Source organism: Suricata suricatta, chromosome 7, assembly GCF_006229205.1.
Source record: "Suricata suricatta isolate VVHF042 chromosome 7, meerkat_22Aug2017_6uvM2_HiC, whole genome shotgun sequence".
Classification (NCBI taxonomy): domain Eukaryota; kingdom Metazoa; phylum Chordata; class Mammalia; order Carnivora; family Herpestidae; genus Suricata; species Suricata suricatta.
Window position 1 is genome coordinate 30,222,432 of NC_043706.1, and position 25,629 is coordinate 30,248,060.

General features: G+C 37.9%; 1 protein-coding gene across 1 annotated transcript; it reads right to left on the reverse strand.

The window, feature by feature from the left end:
* Nucleotides 1-467: 467 nt before the first annotated feature.
* LOC115295208 (testis-expressed basic protein 1-like) lies at nucleotides 468-25,410 on the reverse strand. The gene is made up of 15 exons (XM_029943154.1): nucleotides 25,224-25,410; nucleotides 23,490-23,576; nucleotides 22,681-22,713; nucleotides 21,861-21,893; nucleotides 20,717-20,749; nucleotides 20,601-20,633; nucleotides 20,491-20,511; nucleotides 17,131-17,151; nucleotides 16,557-16,577; nucleotides 11,495-11,515; nucleotides 4,243-4,281; nucleotides 3,685-3,705; nucleotides 1,839-1,859; nucleotides 1,073-1,093; nucleotides 468-505 (listed from the first exon to the last, which is right to left on the reverse strand). Exons 1-15 carry the CDS (start codon nucleotides 25,234-25,236, stop codon nucleotides 468-470), a joined length of 456 nt encoding a protein of 151 aa, XP_029799014.1. The 5' UTR covers nucleotides 25,237-25,410.
* Between the last annotated feature and the right edge of the window lie 219 nt (nucleotides 25,411-25,629).

Here is a 25,629-nt window from a genome sequence, read left to right on the forward strand (position 1 = left end):
TGTGTGTGTGTGTGTGTGTGTGTGTGTGTGTGTGTGTGTATAAAATCCTCTTTATCTAATGGATCCACTGAGAGGGTAAGTACCAAAGGTACTAAATGGAGGACACCCCTTTGGCCCATTTAAACCCCCTGTAGATGATTGGAGAAATCCTTCTTCATTTAAACTTAATTTTCTTCCTCCCTCTTATTATTTCACTTCTTTTAATTTTACTCTGTTTTTAAAAATCCCTTGTGTGATGTTGATAAGCCATTGGACATCTTTAAGGGTTTATCCTCCACTGTACACTTTGTGTTTAGCAGTGGAGTGTACATTCACATGATAATTAATGACTTATTGAAATGCTAGATAGGAGAAAACAAAAAAGGCCAAGAAAATATGAACCCACAAACCCCTGAAATCTCAACATGGGATTCAAGGAAAAGCCCTTAAGATATTGCAGGAAATTAAAAATTCTCGACAGTGACTAATCAGACAGTAGACTTACTGATAGGTCCTGTACCGCCAGCTGAGAAACAGAGAGGGAGAAAATCAGTATGCTTCATCACTCCGAAGGAAGTAACCGTTCTCCAAGGCTTACTCTAGAGGGAGTGTCTTAGAAATCCTAGGAACAGCAGGGGGTTGCTTGGCAATCCTCGGATGGGCTCCCTTACAGCATAGGGGACTTGGGGGAATACAGCCTCCCTCCCCTTGTTTTCAGTGATGTTTGAAACCTTTAGAGCATTGGGATAGATTCATTCCATACTAATGTATAATGTCTTTTTAAAACAAATCTCTCTTTCTCTCTTTTTTTCCTCCTCATTTCAGTAGGGACTTACTGTTATTTGAAAAGTGAAGTTCCCTTGCTGACAGGACATTATGACTGCTATTAAGAGGGTCCTTTTCTATTTTCTTATGTTAGCCCATGGGCTTTGCAGTTTCTCTACTGCATGCACAGCTTCTTTGAAATCTGTGTAATAGGAATGCTAGGGCGGTTGAGAAGCATGGTATCCAGGAAACAGGGTAGGTCAATACCTAAGACCTTGTGGGTAAGAAATGAAAGGATCCAGAATGGGGAAACTAATTTGATACTTACGAATTGGTGCTATGAATTGCACTGAAATACAAAAAAAGAGGAAAATCAGTGTGGTTTGATATAATTAGAATGCTCATGCCACCAATATTCTTTTTAAGGAAACTGAAGCAACTCAACCTGAAGGAGAATTATTACTACAGATCAGTAGATAATTTTAGCAAAGGAGTCCCATAGCCCTCCCGCCTGATCAAGTCATTCAGTGTTGATCTTAAATGGCAAAGGGGAATGTGTAGATCCCGGGCTGAACGTTGTAAGTCTTTCCGTCACTTTCATCCTTCCTTTCTTTCTTTCCCTGCCCTACACTCAGCTGTCTCAAAGGATTGACACTCGTAGGGGTAGGTACGATGTCTTTTGGCCATTTTTCATCACCCTCCTCTTTGATATTTATCATGCTTATTCTTTTGCCTTCTAGAACCACCTGCTTTTCTTGTAGCATTATCTTCAGTTTAGGAAAAGTCACAATAATTGTTTTAATCTTTTTTTAACATAGTTGAGAGAATTTTTTTCTTGGTTGTTATTTTAAATATGAATGATTTAGCTTTCCCTTGTCTTAAACTTAGTTTAGTGTCAGTTCAGGCTGTTTTGTTTCATTTTGTTTTGTTTTTTTCCCCTGATGGTTTGGGCATTAGAGGTGTCAGTAATTCAGATATAATCAAGAAGCATGGATGGGAAGGCCTAGAAATGGAAAGAGCTTGAGTGAGGAGAGGGCCTACACACTGCAGAAGACCAAAGAACGTCAGAATTAGAAAATAGAAAAGGAACTCACTTGTGGGTCCAACGGCTCCAGCTAAAATATGGGAAAAGCAAGACAGATTAATTAGAATGGTTCTTTGGCACAGAAAATTTAGTTTGAGTTGCAGCTATTTTGGGGAAAACATCATAAATAACAAACACAAAGAACAATATTTCAACTTCATCAGAGGAGCACATAAACTTCATTTTTCATTCTCCACCTTGGAGGACCCTCATAACTACTGGGATCCGATGCAGTGGTCAGGGTTCCTGTCCTGATGGGTAACTGTATTTCAGTAGATTCCACAGATGATTGCCTTTTTTCCAACTGGTCTAATTTGAACAGAATCTATAGCTTCATCTTCTGAAGGAAAAAGTGAGAATTTGTGTCTTCTGTGGGTGGCCTGAGTCACCACAGTAACTTGACCTGCAATATCTTAGCATAAGAGGGAATAGAGACTCTTGGGTGGGCTCAAGACTTTTGTAGGTGAAGCTAGTGGTTACAGGGATTGAGGCACTAGACCCACATGCTTAACAATAACAGCCTTCTCCTTTACGAACACATATGCACAGACACCTCTCTGAATCTCTTGGGCTACATATGCTTTAGTGACATTTCATCAGTGTTTACTCTCGATTGACTATCGATTTTTAAAATCATGTTTCATGCGTACACATGCTCCAGGAGAAGTAGACACAGAGTGTGATTTGCCATCAGCCCTAACCTGCAAATCATTCTTCCTCTCCTTTAGTGTTGGCCCTGCCCCGGGAGCTCAAGCTCTGAACATCCTTGGCAGCGATGGACAGAAATATGTTAAGAAGTGAATGAATCCTTGGTGAGTTTCCTTTGTCTTGGCCCTGGCTTTAAGGCTACTCTTCCTGTGGAGAATCTGAAGGTGTGGAGGAGCTGCTTATACTTAGATCAAGAACACTCAGCTTTTTATTTCTTTTCTACGTACAGAGGATTGAAACCCTGCAAAGTATTGGTTCTAAACCTCCTGGAGATCTTGTTGAAATGCAGATTCTGGTTTAGTAGGCACTAGGTGGAAATTCTGCACTTCTAACAAACTCCAAGGTGATGCCCACGCAGATCCTTGGATCCGCTTTAAGCATCAAGGCCATTACCAGATTGGTAAAATCTCAGAGCATTTATATGTCACTGTATCCATTTATTATTTTTTTTCTTTTTCTTACCCATCCCTCATTCTTTATTCTCTACCAGGGCTTCTGCCAGAGATGTTCGATGTAATGTCCTATAAGACGCAATTTGGTCAGACGCAAACTTCTTCCAGACTGAGTCTTTGGTAATAGCAGGGCATAATAGGAGGGCTTATACATCCACAACCCCATCCATGGCAGCCCAGGGACCCTCAGTCAGTGAGCAGTGAATCACTCTTCTCTTCCTCTGAGTGTGACTGGGATTTTTAGCAAGGGGCCTTCCTGCCTTTCTAACACTTTCTAACACTTTTCTCTTTGCTATTGAATCTCAAGATTTTGAGAAAACTAAGTGATAGTACTTCCTCATGCAGGCTCTCAGCTTATTAAAATAAGGAAAAGGAGCATTGGGGCGCCTGGGTGGCTCAGTCAGTTATGTGTCTGCCTTAGGCTCAGGTCATGATCTCATGGCTTGTGAGTTTGAGCCCCTCATTGGGCTCTGTGCTCCAAGTGCAGAGCCTGCTTGGAATGCTCCCTCTCTTTCTCTCTCTCTCTCTCAAAATAAATAAACTTAAAAAAGAATAGGAAATAAAGAAGGACAAAAGAATTGTCAGTTTGTGCAGGAAGAAATAAAAACATCCACGACTAGGAAGGAGTGTCTTACATATTCTAACAGTGTAGTAAAGCAGAACACATGGGAATTAAAGCACAGAAAAGAAACTTACTAATGGGTCCTGAAGTGCCTGCTGAAACACAAACACAAAGAGATAAGTCTGGAGAATGCATGCCCGAAGAGTGTACATTTCAGGGAGCTTCAAGTCACGCAATTACCACATATTACATTTACATTGAAAGCAGTAAGAAGGTCAGTCTGTATTTTCCCTTTTCCCCCCTCAAGAGACCCATAAGATCATATTTCCTGCAATTATTTTTCTTGTTTTCAATTTTTGCTATTTTTCTATTGTCAGATCCTTCTAGAAGTGCCTATTTGTTTTTGATACACAACTTCATCTAATCACAGGATTTTTTCTTTCACTTATTCATCAATTTTATTAGAGTTTCTCCTTTGCTAAATAAGAAAATCATCAGTTACTTAGGGGGATCCTGAAAACAGCTTCCAGCTCCTCATGCTGGTAAAGGCAAAGGAGAGCAGTTAAATAGGAAGTTGTTCTCCTTTCCTCTTCCTTTTTTTGGTGCCTTCTCCACCCCCACCCCAGCTTCCCCAAATAGTAGGCATTTTGTAGAAGATAAAAGAACTAAGTTGAGAAATCAGAGAAACTTACATAAAGGTTCTGAAGTTGCTTTGAAGGCTTTTGTATTACCTATAATGAAAATTGAGAAGAACTATGAGAGATAAATGTTTGCTGTTTAAGCAAAAAAATTCACAAATATAATTTTACCTAGATTTAGACTTTTAGAGTACATGAAATGAAGACAGTTCTATTCCCTCCTGCCCACATGTGAGGTACAAATAGTCTTGAGTTAAAATCCAAGACTAGAGAACCCCAGCTCTACTAGTCTCTAGCTCTATGACTAGGTAAGTCACTAAACCTTTAGAATATTACTTTTCTAAACTTTAAAATAAAAATTATATCTCCTTTCTTACATTGAATGGCTGCAGTGAAAAATCAAGAGTCATAATGGTTAGGAGAGCTGAAAAGTTACATCAAAATTGTTATGAAAGAAATATTGAGTGAGTACAAACGAATGAAACCTTTCTGCACAGTAGAAAGTTCTTTGTTGTGTTTAAGGCATTCAGTTTTAGTTTACTTTCTTTCTACTTTCTCTATTTTTCCCTCTTATTCCTTACCGTCGTTTGGAGAGTTTGGATGCTGGTTACAGGATATTTTCATGAGTATTTCACTGTGTTTTTTGTTTGCTTGTTAATCTGTGGGATTCAACTCTTAAAAAAATATACTTTTGTATTCCTTAGTCAGCTCAAGCCTTAGTTACGCCGGCTGACCCTGCAGTGAGATTTGACAGCAGCCGAGAGCCATTGCTTCTGCCTGAGAGTAACTGATCTTACGTGAGGATGTTTAAAGCTTCTTTACTGCACCAAGTTTATTTATGAGATGAGCTAATTCCCCCTGGAATTCCAAACGTTTTCTGTCTGTGTAAAACTATGCTTTGGGCTTTTAGAACCTACTTTGGTCTTCCATTTTCCTGTTTTGGAGATTTTCACTGAAATTCTACCATTTTATTGATTTCCTTCTCACTCTTTCTTCTTTACCTATTCAAATCTTTTCTTTATGTCCTTTTATTTCTCTTTGTTGAACATTCTTTAAATGGTGAAGTATTATTTAAAAAAATTATGCTTAGCACAAAAGCTTTTAGTGAGTTGGAAAATATATAATTGATTTCTCTTGAAATAATTAAATATAGTTTTTACTTGTATATTTATGACTCAATTTTGCTTGTTGTTGTGTTTGGGAGGAAATAGTAGCTTCTCACAGAAATGATAAGATCTGAGCACTTGGGAACAGATATCACCTTTTCTATGTATTATAGGCTAAGGTAACATACTGTTATTCCTACTTCCAAGTAAAGATAATTCACAAAAGACAGCCCCCATATATTTAATATTTAAGAATATTAACCCATATCACACATGGAAAATATATTTGAGTTAATATACTAAGTCTTATCAATTAATAACAACACCACGGAGATGGGAAGAACTTGAAATTGTATGTGGGCTGAGCAGGAAAGAGAACTATGATCACCTACTGATGCCTGCCACAGGCAAAGGCATAAGCAGAGGTGGAATGTAAATCATAGATTTCCAAAATGTTTGAACTGAGAGTTTGTGGCCTTGCCTGGCTGAAAACAAATAAGCACGACAGTGGAAGGTTTCACTTACTTTCAGAGTGAAGAAGTAGATAAAAATCTTAATTATAAGATTTGAGTATCCTGCCAAAATAGTAGGTATTATGTAATTTTAGATTAAGGACCTCACTTCCGTGGAGAGTCTTCCTAGTGAAAAGATCAGAATTAGTTCTCATAGAGAGCGCCAAACTTCCATACTAAATGGAAATACTGATGGACCTTGTGGGGGGTCACATGCTCAGCTGCCTCAGCAAGTCTCCTGAATTGTGAATCTCTCGTTTATACAGGGTAGTAAGGAAGTTGGGCGTTTGAAAAGTGCATCCCTTATCTAGAAGCATTCAAATGCAAAATTTAAATCTTTGCTGGGCAAGCAGTGTACAGGTGACATTGGGCTGGTGGATTGCTAGTTTGGGGGCTTTCCTTTGGAAATTCCTTTTCCAAGGGTTTGAAGTGCGCACCCTGCTTGCTTCCACAACAGCGTGGTGTGAGCTCAGCCGCACCGCAGGCTGTGGCTGAGCCGAGATAGACAGAACGAACCCCTTGTTTTCTTTAATTTAATCACAGGTATTGGTTGGGTCACATTTAATTCAGACTTGTGATTCACAAATCTGTTAAGGTTATGACGCACCTGGAAGTTGTGATACTTTCTAGAGAAAATCATGGAAGTATGGTCTTTGAACAAGAAGCCGTTTTACTAGTTGTAAGTACAACCAAAAGTAAATATTCAATATGAAAATTTTTGTCAGAAGCACATAGCTTAGAAGAAAGTCTGTCCAACCAGGATTGTTTCTTGTTTCTGAATGTGTGTGTGTGCGTGATTGTCTCTGATTGCCTAACTTTTCTGCACCTCACTCCGCTCTCCTTCTTTCTTTGTTTAGCAAATGTGTTCATGTTGGTTTGGCAATAAATGGAAATCTATTCATTCCAGGAGACTGATTTAAGCATTGATTTTGATTTTTCTTTCTTCTCCATTCATTTCTTTTGTTTTTACTCACATCTCTATTCTGTTCTGTTTTCCAGCTGGTTGTTGAAAGTGGTTATATAACTGTTTTAAAAGCTTAATGAGAGATTAAATAACTTGCCTGAGTTCAAAGAGCAGTAAATAGGGAGCTGGAATGCAACTCCAGGCAGCCTGGCTCCAGAGCCTGCATTACGTAACGGTTTCTCTTTATTTATAATACATTAATGAGTAAGCAAGCTTATTTTAAAGGGGTTTTTAAAAGTCTTATTGTACCACTCTCAATTCATAGAGAAATAATGCATGTTTTCAATAATAGAGGTGAACAGTAACTTATTCCAAAGTCCACAGCCAAAGTAAACAGCATAATTTCCTTCTTTGTGGGGCTGGGGGCTTGTAGTTAGAGAGGGATACAGAGTCAAGGAGGGTCTGTTTGGGCTGGAAGAAAACCAAACCTGCTTTATACTTTAAGAAAAGGGAGTTAGTGGAAGGGCAAAATACAAAGATATAGAAAAGAGAAGCTGTGACTATTAAAGAGAAGATGGGGCTGGGAGCTGGGTCTCATGACCAGACATAAGCGGAAGAATTTGCTTCAAGACAAGAAGAGGTGAGCGTGATGTAAGATAACCGATGAAGGAGAAGGCAGGGAATGGTGAGCTTCAAGCCCAGCCACTCTGACACAGCGGGGAACCGATTGGAGCCCTACAATACCGGATTTTGAAAGGAGAAGAAAAAGTTACTCATGGATCCTTGCACCAAAGCTAAAGACTAATAACAAATATTCAAATCGGCTTAGAGTTAATGGTTCAAAGAATCCAGTCTTTCCAGAGATTGTACCCTCAGGATACCCTGGACCCTCTGTTCCCCCATCAGCTCATGGATTACCACCCTTGCAGGTCTTGAACTTTCTTCCCCCTTGGACACTATTCAGGAGTAAACGTGGCCAGTAGAGAATCAAGGTTTACTATATTTTCAATATTCTGATTTCATTCAGCACATTTTCTTTCCTCTATTTTCCATTTCTCCCTCTTTCTTTCTTTTTTCAGTTTGGAAAATCTCCTCTCCATAATGTAATAGCTTCAAGAAGCAAAGAAAGGCAATGTTAGGAAGGTTCCAATTTGGGGCACCTGGGTGGTTCAGCCAGTTAAGCATCCGACTCTTGATCTCAGCTCAGGGCATCAGGGTCATGAGACCCAGCCCGGAGATCCCATCTGGCTCTGGGCTGAGCATGGAACCTGCTTATGATACTCTGTCTCTCTCTCTCTCCCTCTCTCCCACCCTCTACCCTTCCCACCCGCTTCTGACCCCGCTTGTGTGTGCTCTCTCACTCTAAAAAAAAGTTTCTAATTTTATAAAAAAAGAAAACTGAGGCTAAGAGAAGAGAAGGTCTGTGCCTTAGTGTGCTAAAAATCATATGCATTTTATGGGTTTTGGGTGGCTCAGTGGTCTGACTTTGGGTCTGGTCATGATCTCATGGTTTGTGGGTTTGAGCCCTGCGTTGGGTTCTGTGCTGACAGCTTGGAGCCTGGTGCCAGCTTCAGATTGTCTCCCTCTTGCTCTCTGCCCCTCCCCTACTCGCGCTCTGTGTGTGTGTGTATCTCAAAAAGAAATACACATTAAAATTTTTTAAAAATAAAAATTATATGCAGCTTTAGCCTCCAATTTTTTTACTTTGGTTCAGTGCACTTTCCTCTGTATCCCACATGATTTTCTCTTTCTGTTCCTTTTGGAATATTCTTTTACAAAGTAAATTCGCTTCTTTCCTATATATTGACTCTCCCATTTTTTTCTGTTCTTTTTATTAATCTCTGGCGTGTTCCTCTTACAAAGTGATCCAAATAATAGGAAAGGTTTGTGGAACTTTTAATATAAATTATGCCAGTACAGAAGTATAAACTACTATCAAATGAACCCCAGTATCTTCAATGAAACAAGGAAAAGCATTTGTCTTATTTGCCTTATATTGGAGGTTAAATTGCTGTGTGAAGTTTGATCTTTGATCTTTTCTATCATCTTCTGGGGACCTTCTTTAACTAAACTCTAAAAGGACAGGGTTTAACAGTACTCTGTTCAGCTTAACTTTTTCTTTTCTTTTCTTTTTTCTTTTTTTTTTTACAAACCCTTGTGTCGAGGGCTGACTTTCAATAGATCGCAGCGAGGGAGCTGCTCTGCTACGTAAGAAACCCCGACCCAGAAGCAGGTCATCTACCAATGGTTTAGCACCAGGTTCCCCACATCAGCTTAACTTTTAATGCATCAGTCTAAATCCACAAACTGTGGCCCTGTATTCCTGGGTTTTTCAGCCTCAGTTGATACAATCTAGGATAATGGGAAAGCAAAAGGCTGCCATTCTAAAGAAGGGCCTGCCTAGGGAAGGGCGGAGAGGGAGAAGGTCCGCAGACGCCAAGGGTTCACGGCAGAGAAGCAGTCAGGAGTGTGCTCAGTTCCCTAGTAAACTGTGCTAAATGGACACATAGGTAAGTTCCTGGGGTCATCTCTTAAAGGCATCAGAGGTAATCTGCTTTGAAGAGGAGCTTCAGAGAGAAGCTCTCACACTGCGCTCGCCAGGGATTACCACATCCTCTCTGCCTCCTGCCGTGTGGTTTGGTCATGGACTGTGTGAGGAAACGGTGTTTTGGTGCTGTGATGGAGGCCCAGAAAGGCATGTAGGACTGGTGGTGAGCAAGGAGGCCATTTCCTCTTTCTTTTCAGCCCGTGTGAAGATTGAAACTCTAAGGGAATTTAGAAGTCATAAGTTTGGTGAAATCTTTTTTAGCTGCCTTACGTACTCCTTTCTTTTGACCTCCGCTTACTCACATTTCTTTCTTGAACTGAGAAATGGAAAAGAGACTTAAATACCATTTCTGGATCTGACACTGAGGAATAATAACAAAATTCCACAGGAGTCTGGATTAATTCGTTTCATGAAGTACAGTGGGAGATCAGATGCTAGAATTACTTGGATTTGAATCCTGGTTCCTCTACCTTATGGCTGTGTGACCTTGCACAAGTTACTTGACTTTTCGTCCCTAAGATTATTCATTTTAAATACAAGACTTACAATCATATGTACTTCACAGGATTGTTATAAAGATGTAAAGCACTTAGGACAGAGCCTGGCATATGTACTCTGTACATATCTTCATGTCACTGTTGTGAATTGCACTCCGTACTTCTGTGTACCCATAGCGGCACCTCTCGAGGGGCCTCCTCCATCCCGTGGAGCACACAGCGTGCTGAACTTCACGGATGAGTGGTTCCATGCATCTTTCAGCTAAATACTATTTATAATAACTAATTACTCACCTTATTTATAATAATTACTCACCTTCCTCTGAGATTAAACCCACTATGTATCACATATCTCTTTACCTTATTCACCATCAGAGGATAATTCTCATCTTAAGGAGCATATTATCATAATGATTAGTATAACTCCTAACCTGATTTGCTTTCTTATGGTCCAAAATCCCATCATACTGTGCTGTCTGAAATTCACATTAGCAAATTCCCTTATATCTCTAACTTCTTCAAATGTTTTTTCACTGTTTTATTTTAACAAACCCAATTGTCCTTTCAAATGCTGTGTCTCTTCCAGCCTTTGAACAATGGCTATTGTCTAATCCCATACTATATTTATATAGACAATAAATAATATACATATTACATATATATGTAATAAAACAGCCTTAGTCACAGGATACAGTTAGGCCACAGTAGTGGACTAGCGAAATAATTTTGATATTCAGATTAATTCTAATTTTTTATTTTGAATTATGTTTTAAAAATGGAAGTAATATTTTTTCACATATACACAATATCTTAAATTTCTTGAAGGTTTTTCTTTCAGGAAGATAACTTTAAATTGAAAACTTTCCCTTTTTTTAAAGAGAGCATGAGCTGGCCGGGGGTGCAGAGAGAGAGAGGATCTTAAGCAGGCTTTATGCTTAGCCTGGAGTCTGATGAGGGGCTCAGTCCCACAAACCTGGATCATGACCTGAGCTGAAATCAAGAGCAGGATGCTCAACTGAACAGGTGCCCCTGAAAAATTAAATATTTTTAGTGTCGTCTTAGAGGTAGTTGGACCAGCAAGGGATTTCGAGTTAAAAACTTAGTGTCTAGAACTTCAGTTTCACTTTCTATGAGCTGTGTGCCTTTGGGTTAGATAGTATCCCTGAGCTTTACTTTTCTCATCTCTAATACCTATAAATATGGACTCAACAAACATGGCTTCTTTAATTACAACTCTCCTCTTTGCTCCCATTTTCACAACCTTCTTTCTTCTTCCTGCTTCTGAGTGAAAGCAGAAGTGCAGAAGTCATGACAGCCCACTAAAACCATTTGATTCCTCTCTTTATACTTAATCAATAGACTTTTTGTTTTCTAAAGCTTGCATTCATTTCAGATAAAATGCTCAGCGATGGAGAAGGAAAAAAAGATGAGGGACAAGGCTAACCAGAGTTAAGAGAGAATCCCCAGGTCTGTGATACATCAAAGAGAACAGAACTGAGAAACAGAAAAGGAGCTTACCCCTTTGTTCTCCTAAAAAGAAACACAAAAGGTTTATATGATCATTTGGCATTTTTTGTTGTTGTTTTTAATTTGGGGGTATCAGAATAGGGAGCCTCTGGGAGCACCAACCCCTGGATGTCAGTCCTGGCTCAGGGAGGTAGGGGATTAGACCTCTCCCTTGCTGCCATTCAAACCTGGGGACACCTCGAATTGGATTGGAGAAAAGTGAAGGAACTTACCAATACTTGACCGAGACAGTGCTGGAAGAAAACAAGGCAAGAATGAGATCTGTGTATTTCAGGGAGAACTTCAGATCCCATAGCTACTCTGTAAGGAAGAGGTTGTGGGAAAGAAGACAGCCGTGGGTCACATCCCATTTTCTATTATCAGGTGCAATGCGATGTTGTGGGCAGATGGATATCCACTTACAGATTGGTTTTGAGATATGAACTTTAGGCTTTTGAATAATTCCTCAGTAATACTCTTATGGTAGGGTAGGATCACAAGACCTACACAACCTATCTTTTAAGTTCTCCTTGTAAGAGAATAACAAAGTGTAGGGGGATCGCTAGTTTCTTAGACCATGGAAACGTTTTTGCCTCTATGTTTTTCTTCTTTCCAGATCTTATACTTAAGCTCTCACTTACGACTGAAGGTGAAATAAAAGCATTCTAACTCATAAAGGGCTTAAAAAATTTTTCAAACACATATAGGGTCTTAAGAATGACTAAAGGATTATACTTGGGCAAGAATTAAAAGAGCAGAAGGCACAGATGATGACAATTATAAACAGAAAACGCTGACATATTATTGTAAGTCTACTGACTATAAAAAAGTAAATAATTATTTTGTTTTTAAAAATCATACTGTAGGGACACCTTGGTGGCTCAGTCAGTTGAGTGGTTGACTTTGGTTGCGGTCATGATCTCACAGCCCATGGGTTCAAACCCCACATCGGGCTGTGTGCTGACAGCTCAGAGCCTGCAGCCTGGTTCAGATTCTGTGTCTGTCTCGCTCTGCCCCTTCCCCTCTTGCACTCTCTATCTCAAAAATAAACATTAAAATTTTTTTTTATCATACTATAAAACAACATGGAAGATGTTGAAGGGGAAGATAGTCAAAAGAGGTTGTTGTCTACTCTTGGAGGAAGAAAAAGATGCTGATTGGTTTTTTTGTTTTCATTTATTTTTCTTTACAAAAATCAAGCAGTATGCAAGTTACACATGTAAGGATGAAGAAAATGAAAGCTACCCAAACAAGTAAAGCAAAACAAAAGGAACAAAATCTAATAATATAATGAAAAGGAGGAAAGAAAATTTAAAAATAAAGAACAACACCTAATAAATAGAAAATGCAATAGTATTGGCATAAATTAGATGAAATATATCAGCGATTTACAATAAATGCAAAATGGACTAAATTCATTTGAGACAAGGTTTTATAATTATTAATATGAACAGAGTCAAGCTATTTAAAAAGATACAAATAAGACAAAAACAAATTGTAAGTTTGAAAATAAAAGGATAGAAAAATTAATAATAGGCAGATATATATTACAACAAAGATTTTGGAGCAATACGGGTGATGTAGAAATTAGCCAAAAGTGTTTATGAGTCTATGGATGGACATGGTATCATTGAACAAAGCAAAATTAAAAAAAAAAGAACAATTATGAACTTGTATAGATCTAACAAAAATAAAAATATGTAGAGGAAAAATGGGAAGTATTAAAAAGGAAAATGACATCAGAAGGAGACAGTTGCAGTGTCGTGGGACTTAAACATACCTTTCTGAACCTAGTGTATCACACAAAAGAAGAACAATAGAGAACATTTGAGTAATAGTAATACGCTTGGGCTGATAGTACATCTGTGGGTAAAATCCTGAGCCCAACCAATAAAAATTAATCTTCAAAAGTTTACTTACAGATCCTCAAATGCCTCAACACACTTCAAAGGCTAAATTGTACACATCCCACTTTTGTGTCATAATACAATATAAATTTAAATCAACAATAAAGCTAAAATGGATTAAACTAAAACACATTTGTATGTAATTTATTTGTTAAAATTATGGAAATTATGAAATGTTTAAATTGAAGGTCAAAGAAAATACTATAAATCAAAGCTCTTAGTAGCATTTAGAATGAATTTAAATGCTTATATTGGAAAATAGGAAGTCTGAAAAATTAATGGAGAGTTTCACATATTAAACTGATACAGGAAGAAAAAGTAGAAAAAAGGAAATACTAAAAGTAAAAACAAATTAATAAAATAGGAAAAAATAATCAGTAGATGTTTAACAAAACCAAATTGATTTTTTAAAGTGTTTATTTATTTATTTTGAGAAGGGAGAAGCGGCAGAGAGGGAGAGAGAATCACAAGCACTCTCCATGCTGTCAGTGTGGAGTTCAACATGCGTGGCTCAAACCCATGAACTCTGAGATTGTGACCTGAGCTGAGACCAAGACTTCCATGCTTAACTGAGCCACTCAGGCACCCGTCCTCAAATTGATTTTTTAATAGATTAATGAGTAATAACTATCTTTGGCATGAATGATCAAAGAAAGAAGGCATAAGCCCAGTGATAACTAGGAATAAAAATAAGACATATTCATAGATAGAGTGAACAGTTTTTAGAAAAATGAAATAATTTTATGACATTAAATACAAAAAAGCATTAATTAAAATACATTCAAAACTGATTCTTTTTTAAAAATTCTTTTTAATGTTTATTTATTTCTGAGAGACACAGACAGAATGTTAGCTGGGGAGCAACAGAGAGAGAGGGAAACAGAATCTGAGCAGGCTCAAGGCTCTGAGATGTCAGCACAGAGCCTGACGTGGGGTTCGAACCCACGAACTGCAAGATCATGACCTGAGCCAAAGTAAACTGCTTAACCAACTGAGCCACCCTGGCACCCTCAAAACTTATTCTTAATAATATTTTTGTTAGCAAACTAGAAATAGAAAGGAATTTTCTTAACCCATAAAAGGAAGCTGCCAAATGGAAGGAAGCATCGCATTTAATAGTGAAACCAGAGGCATTCCTGCGAAAGTCAGATACCAAGAAGGATGTTTGTGATCATTGCTGGTATTAACATTGTGCGGGACATTTTGGGCAAAACAAAAAAATAAGGAAAAAGTTTAAGAACTGGAAAGAAACTCAAAATTGTTACTTTTTGGAGATAGGATTTTTACATACAAAATCCAAGAGACTCTAAATTATTAAAACTCTTAGAGCTCAGCAGGCCGACTAGATACAAAGTCTCTTCCAACAGGACAACACACAAATACTCACAGAGTGGCAATAATTATTTGTAAAATCCAATAGAAAAAATGTCACTCATAACAAAAAACAAATATGTGCTTAGGAATTAATTTAACAATAGATGTTTCAGACCCTTTAGATAAAATTGTAGAACTTTACTGAAGGTCATGTAAGATTTGAATAATAGGTACATTATCATATTAATGAATGGGAAAAACTGATTTTATAAATATATAGACTCAGTGAAATACCAATGAAATCCTATTGTGACTCATACGAACTTGAGAAATGGTTTTATTTTTTTAGATTTTTTTTCATGTTTATGTGATTTTTGAGAGAGAGACAGAGCACAAGTCGGGTAGGGGCAGAAAGAGAGAGACACAGGATCCAAAGCAGGCTCCAGGCTCTGAGTTGTCAGCCCAGAGTCCTACGTGAGGCTTGAACTCACAAACCATGAGATTATGACCTGAACTGATTTGGTGCTTAACGTACTGAGCCACCCAGGCACCCCAAGAAACAGATTTTAAAATTTGTTTAAGAATAAAAGTTCAAGAATATTTGAATCATTTCTGAAAAGAACAACAAAGAGAATGTGCTATTCCTCAAAATACATGTCATGAAGCTTTAGTAATGGAAGAAATTTAGGATCTATTGAGCAAAAGACAAAAGTTGACTGAAACAGAAGAGAAAAGCAGGGAAAAACTAAGCATAAGATAAAAGAGGTATCATAAATCAGTGGAGAAAGAATATGTGAGTTAATAAATTCAGTTGGAATAATTGGTTTCCCAGAAGTAATTTTTTCTTTAAAAAATTAGACCTTTATATTTATAAACAAACAAAAAATCCCAATGCAAAAACCTCCATTTGGATTAAGGTCCTATATATGGAAAGAGAAACTTAGTAACTATTAAGAGAAAGTTATGATATCTAGAAAAGGCCAAAACAAGCACAAAATCTAAAGGAAAACAGAAAACTGGCAGATTTATTACAACAGATTGTTTGTGATTGGGGAGGAGGGAGAATGGAACCTTCTAAATGTCGGGACACCATAAAAATTTTAAAGAGAATTTGAGGAGGTATTTCCAAATATTTAACAAAATATAAAAGATTAGCTTTCATAGTCATAAAGAATTTCTGCAGAGGAATAACCTAATGGATAAATGGGTAAATGAATAGTTTGTGTAAGGTGAAGCCTAAGTAAGTGGTATACACAACAAGAAGATACTCAGTTCATGCAAATTAAAAGTTATACATATTAAAGTGAGAATATTGTGAAAGTATGACAAAATTGGGGTTGTTTTTGATGCAGGGAAATGGGAAACTTTTACACATTTTGGTGTGCCTGCTACATAACTACCACAGAATTGAATTAGACAACAGCTAGTAAAGTAAAACTGTGCTTAAGTTACATAAATGATATATACATGGAGATTCATTAATCGCATTTCAAGGTGTGTGCTCTGGATAATCTTTTCCAAATTACTTAAAGACATTTTCAAACAATATTTGTGATAGCAGAAATTGCAAACATTGAGAATGTTACAATAGGAGAAAGAATAGAAAAAACATTTGTAAGTTGGAATATTTATTTAACACTTAAAATGCATAACTTGGATTTTTATGTATTTTCAATATTACAGTATTTTGGAGGAAAAAAGCAAGTTGTAATGATACTTTAAAAATGATGTTATTTTAGTAAAAATTTAAACAAATACATACAGTACTATATATTCAGTGACACGTAGAAATGATACAAACAGATGAAAATAAATTTAACAAGACTTATGGTACGTTTATAAGAGTTTGGGAAATGGGGAGAGTGCAATGAGTATAGGGATGGGGACAAAAGGGATTTCTATATCATTTGTCACTTGAGAAATATGACAAAATATCAGTTGTCAAACCTAGCGTGTGGCTTTACAAGTGTCAATTAATTTTGCACTTTAAAAACTTCTTTAACAGACAAAAGACAAATACAAAAACACAAGGTATGCAAACCAGATGACAGTGGAAAAGGCACAAGGAACTTACCAACAGAGTGGAATGATGGTGCTAAAACACGCAGAAACATGAGGTGAATCGTCAGAACTTTGATCCCGACCTTTCCATATCAGTGTCAGTGTGCCCTCTTAGGAGGTGTAGCCCAGGCCTAGGGAGACCTCTGACCTGGTGGTGAGGACGGGAGGCCACTCCCACCAACCTCATCCTTTCAATTTCTAATAAGGTTGTTCAACTTTTAGTAGACAGATGTTATTCCTATGAAACTTTGTGGCTTACAGTTTTCTCTGTTCTTAGCTCTCCCTCCCTCCTTTCCATCCCCTTTTCTTTTTTTCCTATTTTATTTCTATCTTTTAGCTTTTCTCTCACTCATCATTTCCTCTATTTTTCCCCCTTTCCTCTTAGTCAGAATGGAAATCAACAGACCAAGTTAGGAAACTGACAGTTTATTATTGACAGACTCTTCTAAACCAGCACTTGGAGACTTTCTCTATTGCCTGATATTCATATGAACTGACGGTTTTTCTCTTTCTCCAAGTGCTTACAATCTAGAGAAGTGTTACTGATGGGAAGCAAATTTTTTGTTGATAAATAGGACAATACTTACTGCAACTTCCTTTGGGTCCCTCTAAAAACACAAGTAAAACCAAGAAAAATCAGTTTGGATATTCTATTTGTGTAGTTTTTATATCATTAGAGAGGATTACCCAATCATACCCTCAAATAGTCAAATAGTTAAGAAACTAGAGGAAAACTCTTCTCCTGGCTTACTTGTGAGTCAAATGACATGACAAAGCAGGCAAAGGTTAGTGACGGCAAATACATAGTGAAAGAAATAATAAACTAGACACAGAAAGAAACACTGAATAGGAAGAATATATTAGTTATAAAGTAAGTTGAGGCTAAGTAAGAGAAAAATGGCAAAATGTTTACTCAGCTGATTGAGAATTCAAGTTTAATGAAGAGATGGCAAGTTAGAATGAATCCACAGACACACACATATATATTGTGATTGGATGTGCATCCTATAGCCTAAAACTTATTCCTTAGTGATGTCATGGAAACATTTTCCAAAATATCTGGAGATAGATGAATCAAATTACACAAAAACTTGTCATGCTATTGTGGCTATTGTTCTCATATACTTTCATGTATAAAAATAAATAATACAACAATCTGTTGTAATTTGGTATTTTACTAACGCATAAGTAAAGATCTACCCAGAAATGTAAAGACAGCATGTATTTTTTTTCTCATCTCCTTTCTTAAGATGAGTGCTTTCCTTCCATACTTGGATGTGATTAAGTCCAGGATGCACAAAATCTTCTGGTTTACATTATTTTACTTGTTTCTCCTGGTTCTGTGGGTATTTTATTTATCTATCTATATTTTAAAGTTTATTTTTATAGAGACAGCATGCATGTTCTAGGGAGGGGCAGAGAGAGAGAATCCCAAGCAGGCCCTGTGCTTTTGGGCAGGGCCCAACTTGGGGTGTGGGGGGTGCGGGAAGGGGGTGGGGTTCAAACTCACAAACCGTGAGATCATGATCTGAGCCAAAATCAAGTCAGATGCTTAACCAACTAAGCAACTCAAGGGCCTCTTTTTGTTTTAAAAACAGAAAATACTAAGAGGTGCTGAACACTTTCATGTGCTGCACTTAACATTTGCTGTAAAAATTCGTAACATTAAATTCAGCACTTTTCAAAACTTTTGAATTATTATGGCAATTTTAATATATAACATGTGGGGCTCCTGGGTGACTCAATCAGTTGAGCATCGACTCACTCTTAGTTTCAGCTCAGGTTATGATGTTGCAGTTCGTGAGTTCAAGCCTGTTTTGGGTTCTGTACTGATAGTGCACATCCTGCTTGGGATTCTCTCTCTGCCCCTCCCCTGCTTGCATGCTCTCTCTCTCTCTCAAAATAAATATATAAGCTTTAAAAGATCGTTTAAACAAACTTAAAAATATATGTAACATGTGACATGTGATATTTAAATACCAAAATTTAAAAATTTAAATTTACTAAATTCCATGCACCCAAACTGATATAATGACCTTGTCCACTAGTTTCCTGTCAGAAGATTTTTGTAGTCTCTAGTTGACTGCCACATTTATATTTCTATGTCCAGAGATGATTGAGGAAAGGCTGGTAGAACTTGGAAACTTAGAAACAAGATACCTGAGATTTATAAGGCCACCTGAGAGGTGATTGGGAAACCAAAGATATGAGTTGCTATTTGACTTTATCAATTTTAAATTGTGGCTTATTTGGACCACAGTGAAATGCTTACTGATCCAAGTTTCCCCTAAGAATGCACGGTTAGCCTGGAATAGAAATAAGCTAAGATTTCAGGCTCTACACTAAAGATCCATAGCAAGACATTAACAAGATATTAAATTGTGTAGAAATAAACTACATGAAGTCTAGAGTTAGACAATTCTGAATTTCTGTTGAGATTGAGTGACTTGCAAAGCCTATAGCTTTAGGCAAGTCACTGACATTTTTTACGCATATATTTCTCTTCTGTAAATTTGGGATAACAATATATGGTAAGTTAATTGATTTAAGAACTGCTTATTAAAGATTATCTGTACCGTGAGGAAAACAGACTATAAGAGGACAAGAGGAGAGAGAAACCAGTTAGGGGTCAGTTAAAATAGTTCAAGGAAGAGATGTAGATGCTTGGGCCAAGACTGCCATCATGGTGAAGAATGCTCTAACTTGGAATATAATTTGAAGGTAGTGGGGATGTGATCTGGTGGATTGGATGAGGAGAGTTAGAGAAAGAAGTTAAAGAGATAGATGGCCTAAACAATTGGGGGAAAGAAGGTGTCCGTACCTGTATGTAGCAGGATCAAGCCTTGGGTTTTTTTTTTTTTAATGTTTTATTTATTTTTGATACAGAGAGAGACAGAGCATGAGAGGGGGAGGGGCAGAGAGAGAAGGAGACACAGAACCGGAAGCAGGCGCCAGGCTCTGAGCTAGCCGTCAGCACAGAGCCTGACGCGGGGCTCGAACCCACGAATGTGAGATCTGACCTGAGCGAAGTCGGAGGCTTAACCGACTGAGCCACCCAGGCGCCCCTGCAAGCCTTGGGTTTTGGACAGAGTGAGAGGAGATATCTCTCCTATGTATTTAAGGCCACTGTATAACGGTTGTAAAGGTGTGCAGGGCACAGAGGGGTTTGGGGACTGAGATCCCAGCTGTATCCTTGAGTGGGGCTGCATCTGCCTAGAGAAAGGAGCACTCTTTGATTCGTACCGAAGCAACCTGCAGGCTGACCTGAGGGGGCCTTGAACAGACACAGGGGCTTTTGGGGTAGTTCATCCTTGTGTGGTTCACAGGGTCATTTGTAGATATTAAAATAAAATGAAAAACATCCACAAGAGTGGCTAGCACTTAGGAAGTACTGAGTGCATGTTAATTCTCTTCCTCTCCTATACTGTATATTGTATTTTACTTACCTGTGTACCCTGACATTGGCTTCGTGCACTGATTTCATGTGGTGTCATGATGATTAACTATTCTGAGGGGTTGTTTCCCAAGAAACATGAGATGTAAATGACAAGCACGGACAAGAACAGCCCTTCTTTGTGCTCTTGGAATTTCAGTACCCAAGTCAAACTGTAATGTGACAAATTTTCAGGGATTTATTCCTCCATTTCTTAACATTTATATTAAGAAAGACACACTGAGTGGCTAGCATCTGAATTTTTCTTGAGTACTCAGATTACTTTTAGCCTATTAGTAGGTGGATAAAAGAGGAATTGGATAGTACTCGGGGTAAAAGCACCTCATAGTGTGAAGGGGAGCATTTATGAATACTTCTCAGAATCCTCTATTCATTACCTTGGTTTCCTGTTATTTTATCTAGGTTTTACAGCACCTCCTATTTAACAGTTTAAAAAGCATTGATTTTCCTTTATAATTTTACCATAATCTCTAGATTAATCTCTACAACTTACCTCGATCATCATATGAAGTATCTAGAGGATTGAAAGACATAAGATTATTAATTTCTCATAAATGGGTTTCTGTATTAATTTCTTAGCAATTCAGCTTATAATTTACTTACCACTTTCTGTTGAATATCCTGAATGTCGGAATCCTGAAAGACAAGATGAAAACAATGAGATCTACATTCACAACTTATGTCTGCATCATTTTCTTGTTAGGTGAAAATCTTTTTACCTCTTCCTCTTTTAGATCTCTGAGAGGGAAAATCTTTTGGGAAAAAGAAACAGATTAAATTTACTAACAGCTCAGCTCATCAAGAAAAGTGTCATCATATGTCTAAATCCAACTAGGAAGATTTTTCTCTTTTCCCAGATGTTCCCCATTTTCTTTGGATTCCATTTCAGAAAAGAAAGGGAGGGTGTCATGGCCCCTCGCTCCTAACTTTGTTGTGCATGACAGATGAATCATAGAACAGAAGGAGCATGGACCAGGAGGCCATGTGTGGGGCCTGACAGCTAGCAGAGCGATCAAGCTACTTCCTTTCTACTTTAGGGAATACGAATCCTTATACTTATAGTGTGCGTGTGTACATGTGTACGCATGCGTGCATTTGTGTGTCTCTATGAAACAGTAGAGTGCCTTGGAATCTACCTGGAACCATTAGGTTTCTGGGTGTTTTATTTCAAATAAGCTTTATTGTTATTTTTCAGTTATGTCAGACCACATGTCCTGATTTTATTAATGTTAATTAATATAATATTAGTAATATTAATAATAAATACTGAAATTCAGTATAAAATGAGCCTTTTTTGTCTTAACCAAGTGAGGATAGTGTAATTGAGCATATGAGTATTGGACTCAGGACCACAAACCTGGATTCGCTATCCAACTCCTTGTTTTGGTAGGTGAATTTGGGTAAGTCTCATAACCTTTTGAGTATCAATTTCATCTTCTAAAATGAAGATAATAAGTTGTGCTCATCTATTTTACTTTATAGCTTTATAAACCACCTTTTCATGTATAATATTCAGACTTTATGACAACACATAAATTTTATGTACTTTTTCCCTATTTTACACATCCAGGAAATTGTTTAGAGAGGTTTCTTAGCCTTCCCCTGATCTTGGGATAAACAGGGATTGGAAGGGATTTTTTTAATGGTCTTAGGAAGGAGACATATTTGTCTTTTCTGAGAAAAGTGCTCAAATCCTTTTAATATACAGAGATACGCATACACACACAGGAATGGATTGGCAGATATTATGACAGAAAAAGGTGTGCTGACTTAACAAATCATACTCAAAGGGAGATGAGTTCATTTTATGCTCTAAAGAAAGCATTCCTCCATTAATTCTGTAATAGTTCCTAACCGATTTACCTCTACCGTCCTCATAGTCCAGAAGAGCAGCACCTGGAGAAAAAAGGAGAAAGCACTCCATGGTTTTGCTTCTTGAAAATGAGTGGGGCTTTAAGACTCTGGGAGCTAATGTAGACATGAACTTCCGGTAGTGAATAATGACGGATATTAATTTTCTTTGCTTACTGGGACTGTGCATAGCAGGAGAAGATAAGTGACTGTGCCAGCCCTCAGTTTCACCAGGCTAAATAGTAATTAGAAAAGCCTCAGAATACTTCTCCTACTCCAGCACTTAGCTCCTACTAATCCTGGGCTATCTTTCAGCAACTTTGGCATCTCACTAGACATTGCCATCGAAAATCTGCTTCACCTCTTCACATCTTGGACTTTGTGCTCTCAACAATCATAATCATCTTAGTTATATTCATGGTTGCTATTCCTACCTACATTCCAGTCTCCTACCTACCAACCTTGCTGAGGCCCTCTTCACTCCAGATTTAGATCTTCTGTTCCATTGCCTGAGGAGTCTGCTGTGTTCATGGCTTGGTATTTTTGTTGCTGCTCTTGGGCCACAAGAGGCATCTGAAGAGAGCCTCCGAGTCATGCAGACCTATTAGATCCCCTGTTAGTTCATTCTGCCCAATTTCAGTTTGGCACTCAGTGTTGCATAGGAGTTTCTGGTGGTGGGTTTCTCCCAGTAAGTTAGAAGTTTAGTTCAGGGAATAATGCATTATGGAAGGTTCTGGGAATACAATGGTAAACAAGATAGATCTGGTGCCTGACTTATGTAAATGCCATTAAGCTTTCTATCTTTCCTTTTCTCATGGGTCTAAGTACTTACTTTGTTCTGAACTGTATCTTGAGACTTCAATTTCTGTGGAAGAATCAAGAAAAAGTATTACTGTTGACTACTTGGGAGGTGTTTTTCCTCCTAACTCAACTCTCCTCACTCTAAACTGTGCTTCTTTTATCCCAAGGTGGCTCCCTAGATATGATGCATTACTGGTTCCTACTTCTTTTAGGCCCTTCCAGACAGCCCTGTTCTACCTGTCCCTCCACACTAACTCTCCACATAGGCTCTAGGAAGAGAATAAGGAGTGGATGCAGCTGACTAGAAGGGATGAGGGAAGATACTAAGGAAGATTCTGGAAAGAAAGATGTCATGGCATGGAAGTAGGTTATTGCCTACATGAACACTATCTCTGGTTCATTGACAAATACTATATATTTATCTCTTATCATCTCTTCTGTATTAAGTCACTAAAATTCTTGAATTCTTTTTTTTAAAATTATTTTTAAATAATACTAACTAGTGGTGTCTACTAGTGCAGTCTCTTCTCTTTTCCATTTTTATTCCTCAGACAATTTCCCTTGGATCTCATATAATTTTAGAGTATTCTTGTTATTGCTGTTGTTAAACTTAATCTGCTTTTGGGGGGGTTGACATTATTGGTAATGTGAGCTTTGAGAGTTTAAAAGTGCAGGGAGGAATCACTGGTAGGTAAAGATTCTTTGGTTCATGTGTTGACATGGACTCCCAGAATATTGGCAAAGTCTCTAGCTATCAACTAAGTAGAAACTGAGACTGAATCTTGGCATTCCTTCCACTGTGACTTTCATAGAAAAGTTCCATTTTGACTTGTTACTCACCATTTTGCTTGCGTCGTGTCCATCTTGTTAATAAAATAACCAGAATGGCAAGTCCCAGTAGAGTCAGGATGACAGCCAAAGTTATTTCTGCAACAAAAATTCACCTGTCGGCTTTCTTATTTAGACCATGTCATTATCAGAGACAGCTTCTGGTCACCTCTTAACTGTTTTCACCAAATAGGTATTTCCTCTCTGACCCCTTTCCTGCTACTTGAACCCCTTTCTTCCCTTATGTTCCTTACCTTATTGTCTACACATTCCTTCCCCTTCTCATTTTATAATATTGGACCTTTTGGCTAAATACTAAGAGCCTCAGATGCTGTGTACCCTTGGTTTAGAGAGTGGAAATTGTGATACATTTCCACCTCCGTTGAATCCCTTACTCTCCATAGGCAGAAGGTTAGAGGGAATCAGTGATACAAAGTAAAGTAATTCATTGGTGTATGAGAAAAAAGTATTATTTCTATTTTTATGTAATTTTTAAATTATAACTTTAAAATTTTTTAATTTTCAGTTTTTAAGCATATATTAGTACATAAGTAGGTTTACAGTGTGTATGTGTATATATGTTTAAGCAATGTGTGCACAAAAAATTTTATACAGTAAGCGATAAAAAATTTTAGACCCCCCCTGACTGAACATGATCATATTAATGAAAACCAAAACAGAAGACATCACCTGCAAAGCCTCTCATGATAAGACAGGTATTTGTGACAGTTGTTACTTTGGTTAGTAGGATTTCTCCCAAAGTCCCATGCTGGAACTGCTAAACTATCTGTTTATGTACAAGTGGGGAGACAAATCTTAAGTAGATACCTTGCTGCAGTTATGAAGAACTGAGACTGAGCAGCTTGGGGAGAATCAAGGAAGAAAGGGAGGGAGGGAGGGTAAGAAGAAAGAGGAAGAGAAAAGATGTAGGAAGGGAAGAAGGGGAGGGAAGGAATGAATAATGAGTGAACAAACCAATCATAAATCTGCCTGTGACAGTGATAACTGCTGGAGATCACTGAACTATGAAGGGCTAAGAAATTTAATTACACCAGGATGAAGCTGTGAAAAAGCAGTAGATGAATTCTCCTCAAGATGTAATGAAACACCCCCAGTTGGGGAAAATTGGTCAGATGTCTACCAGATCTTTCAGGTGTTAGGTCATATGAGAAAAATTTCCCAGCAAAACTACCTTTGGAGATTTGTTCCTAATGGACTACTAAAATGAATAGTAAATAGTTTGGCCTCTTTCATGTCGAGTCAAAATTTCATAACCGACGTGAAGTAATCCTTGGGGGAGGAAGGATAACCAGGTGGTGTACTTGGAGTAAGCTTCTGGAAGGCAGTACTCCCTTTGAGTGGTGTCTGAAATGTTCTGGCTATTGGACAAAAGGCAATCCACTCCATTTATGAGGAAAATAAGAGGAAGAGTTGAAACAGATTATAAACTGAGCAACACTACCAGAGGTGAGATAATAAGCTAAGGAATTTTCCTGTTGTTTCAGAGGATGGTTGTTTTGTTTTAGTAGTTCAAACTCCTGAAACCAAAGGAGAAATCAGTGTTCTCACTCTAGAGCTGAACTGACTGTGGGTGGTTTTCCCCAGGCTCACAGAAAAATCAATGAGGGTGAAAGAAAAGATATTGAATTTGAAAGAAAGCAGGCAGGTAAGGAGTGTTAGTCTCTGAAGAGAAGACTTCTGAGTCATCAGGGTCAGGGAGACCTTAGAGAAGGAGTCAGTCCATACCCAAGACTGCCATTTTCCAGGTGTTGTCTTCAGAGGGTTCTGTGTCATCTGGATTTCTTTGTCCGAGGGCGATCAAGATAAAAGGAACACCCCAAGCTCACTGTTTCTGAGCAGTATGAACTTGGATGTGGCAGTGGTCCTTGTAGACAAGCATGCAGAGGGCTGCAGAGGAACTGTGTGGCTCAGGTTAATCAGACCCAAGCAGACTACAGGAGTGTGGCCTAGGAAAGTTCCAGAATCTGTTTCATAACAAAGAACTAGAACTTCAGAGAGACAAGAAGAACGAAGATGAGGACCAAGAAAATGGGAAGACTTCAGAATAGTTTGGAGGACCTTAAACTTATGATTTTGATAGAGAATTTACTCTATTTGGGCTCTGGAATAAGTTCTTCTTTTCCAGACATTT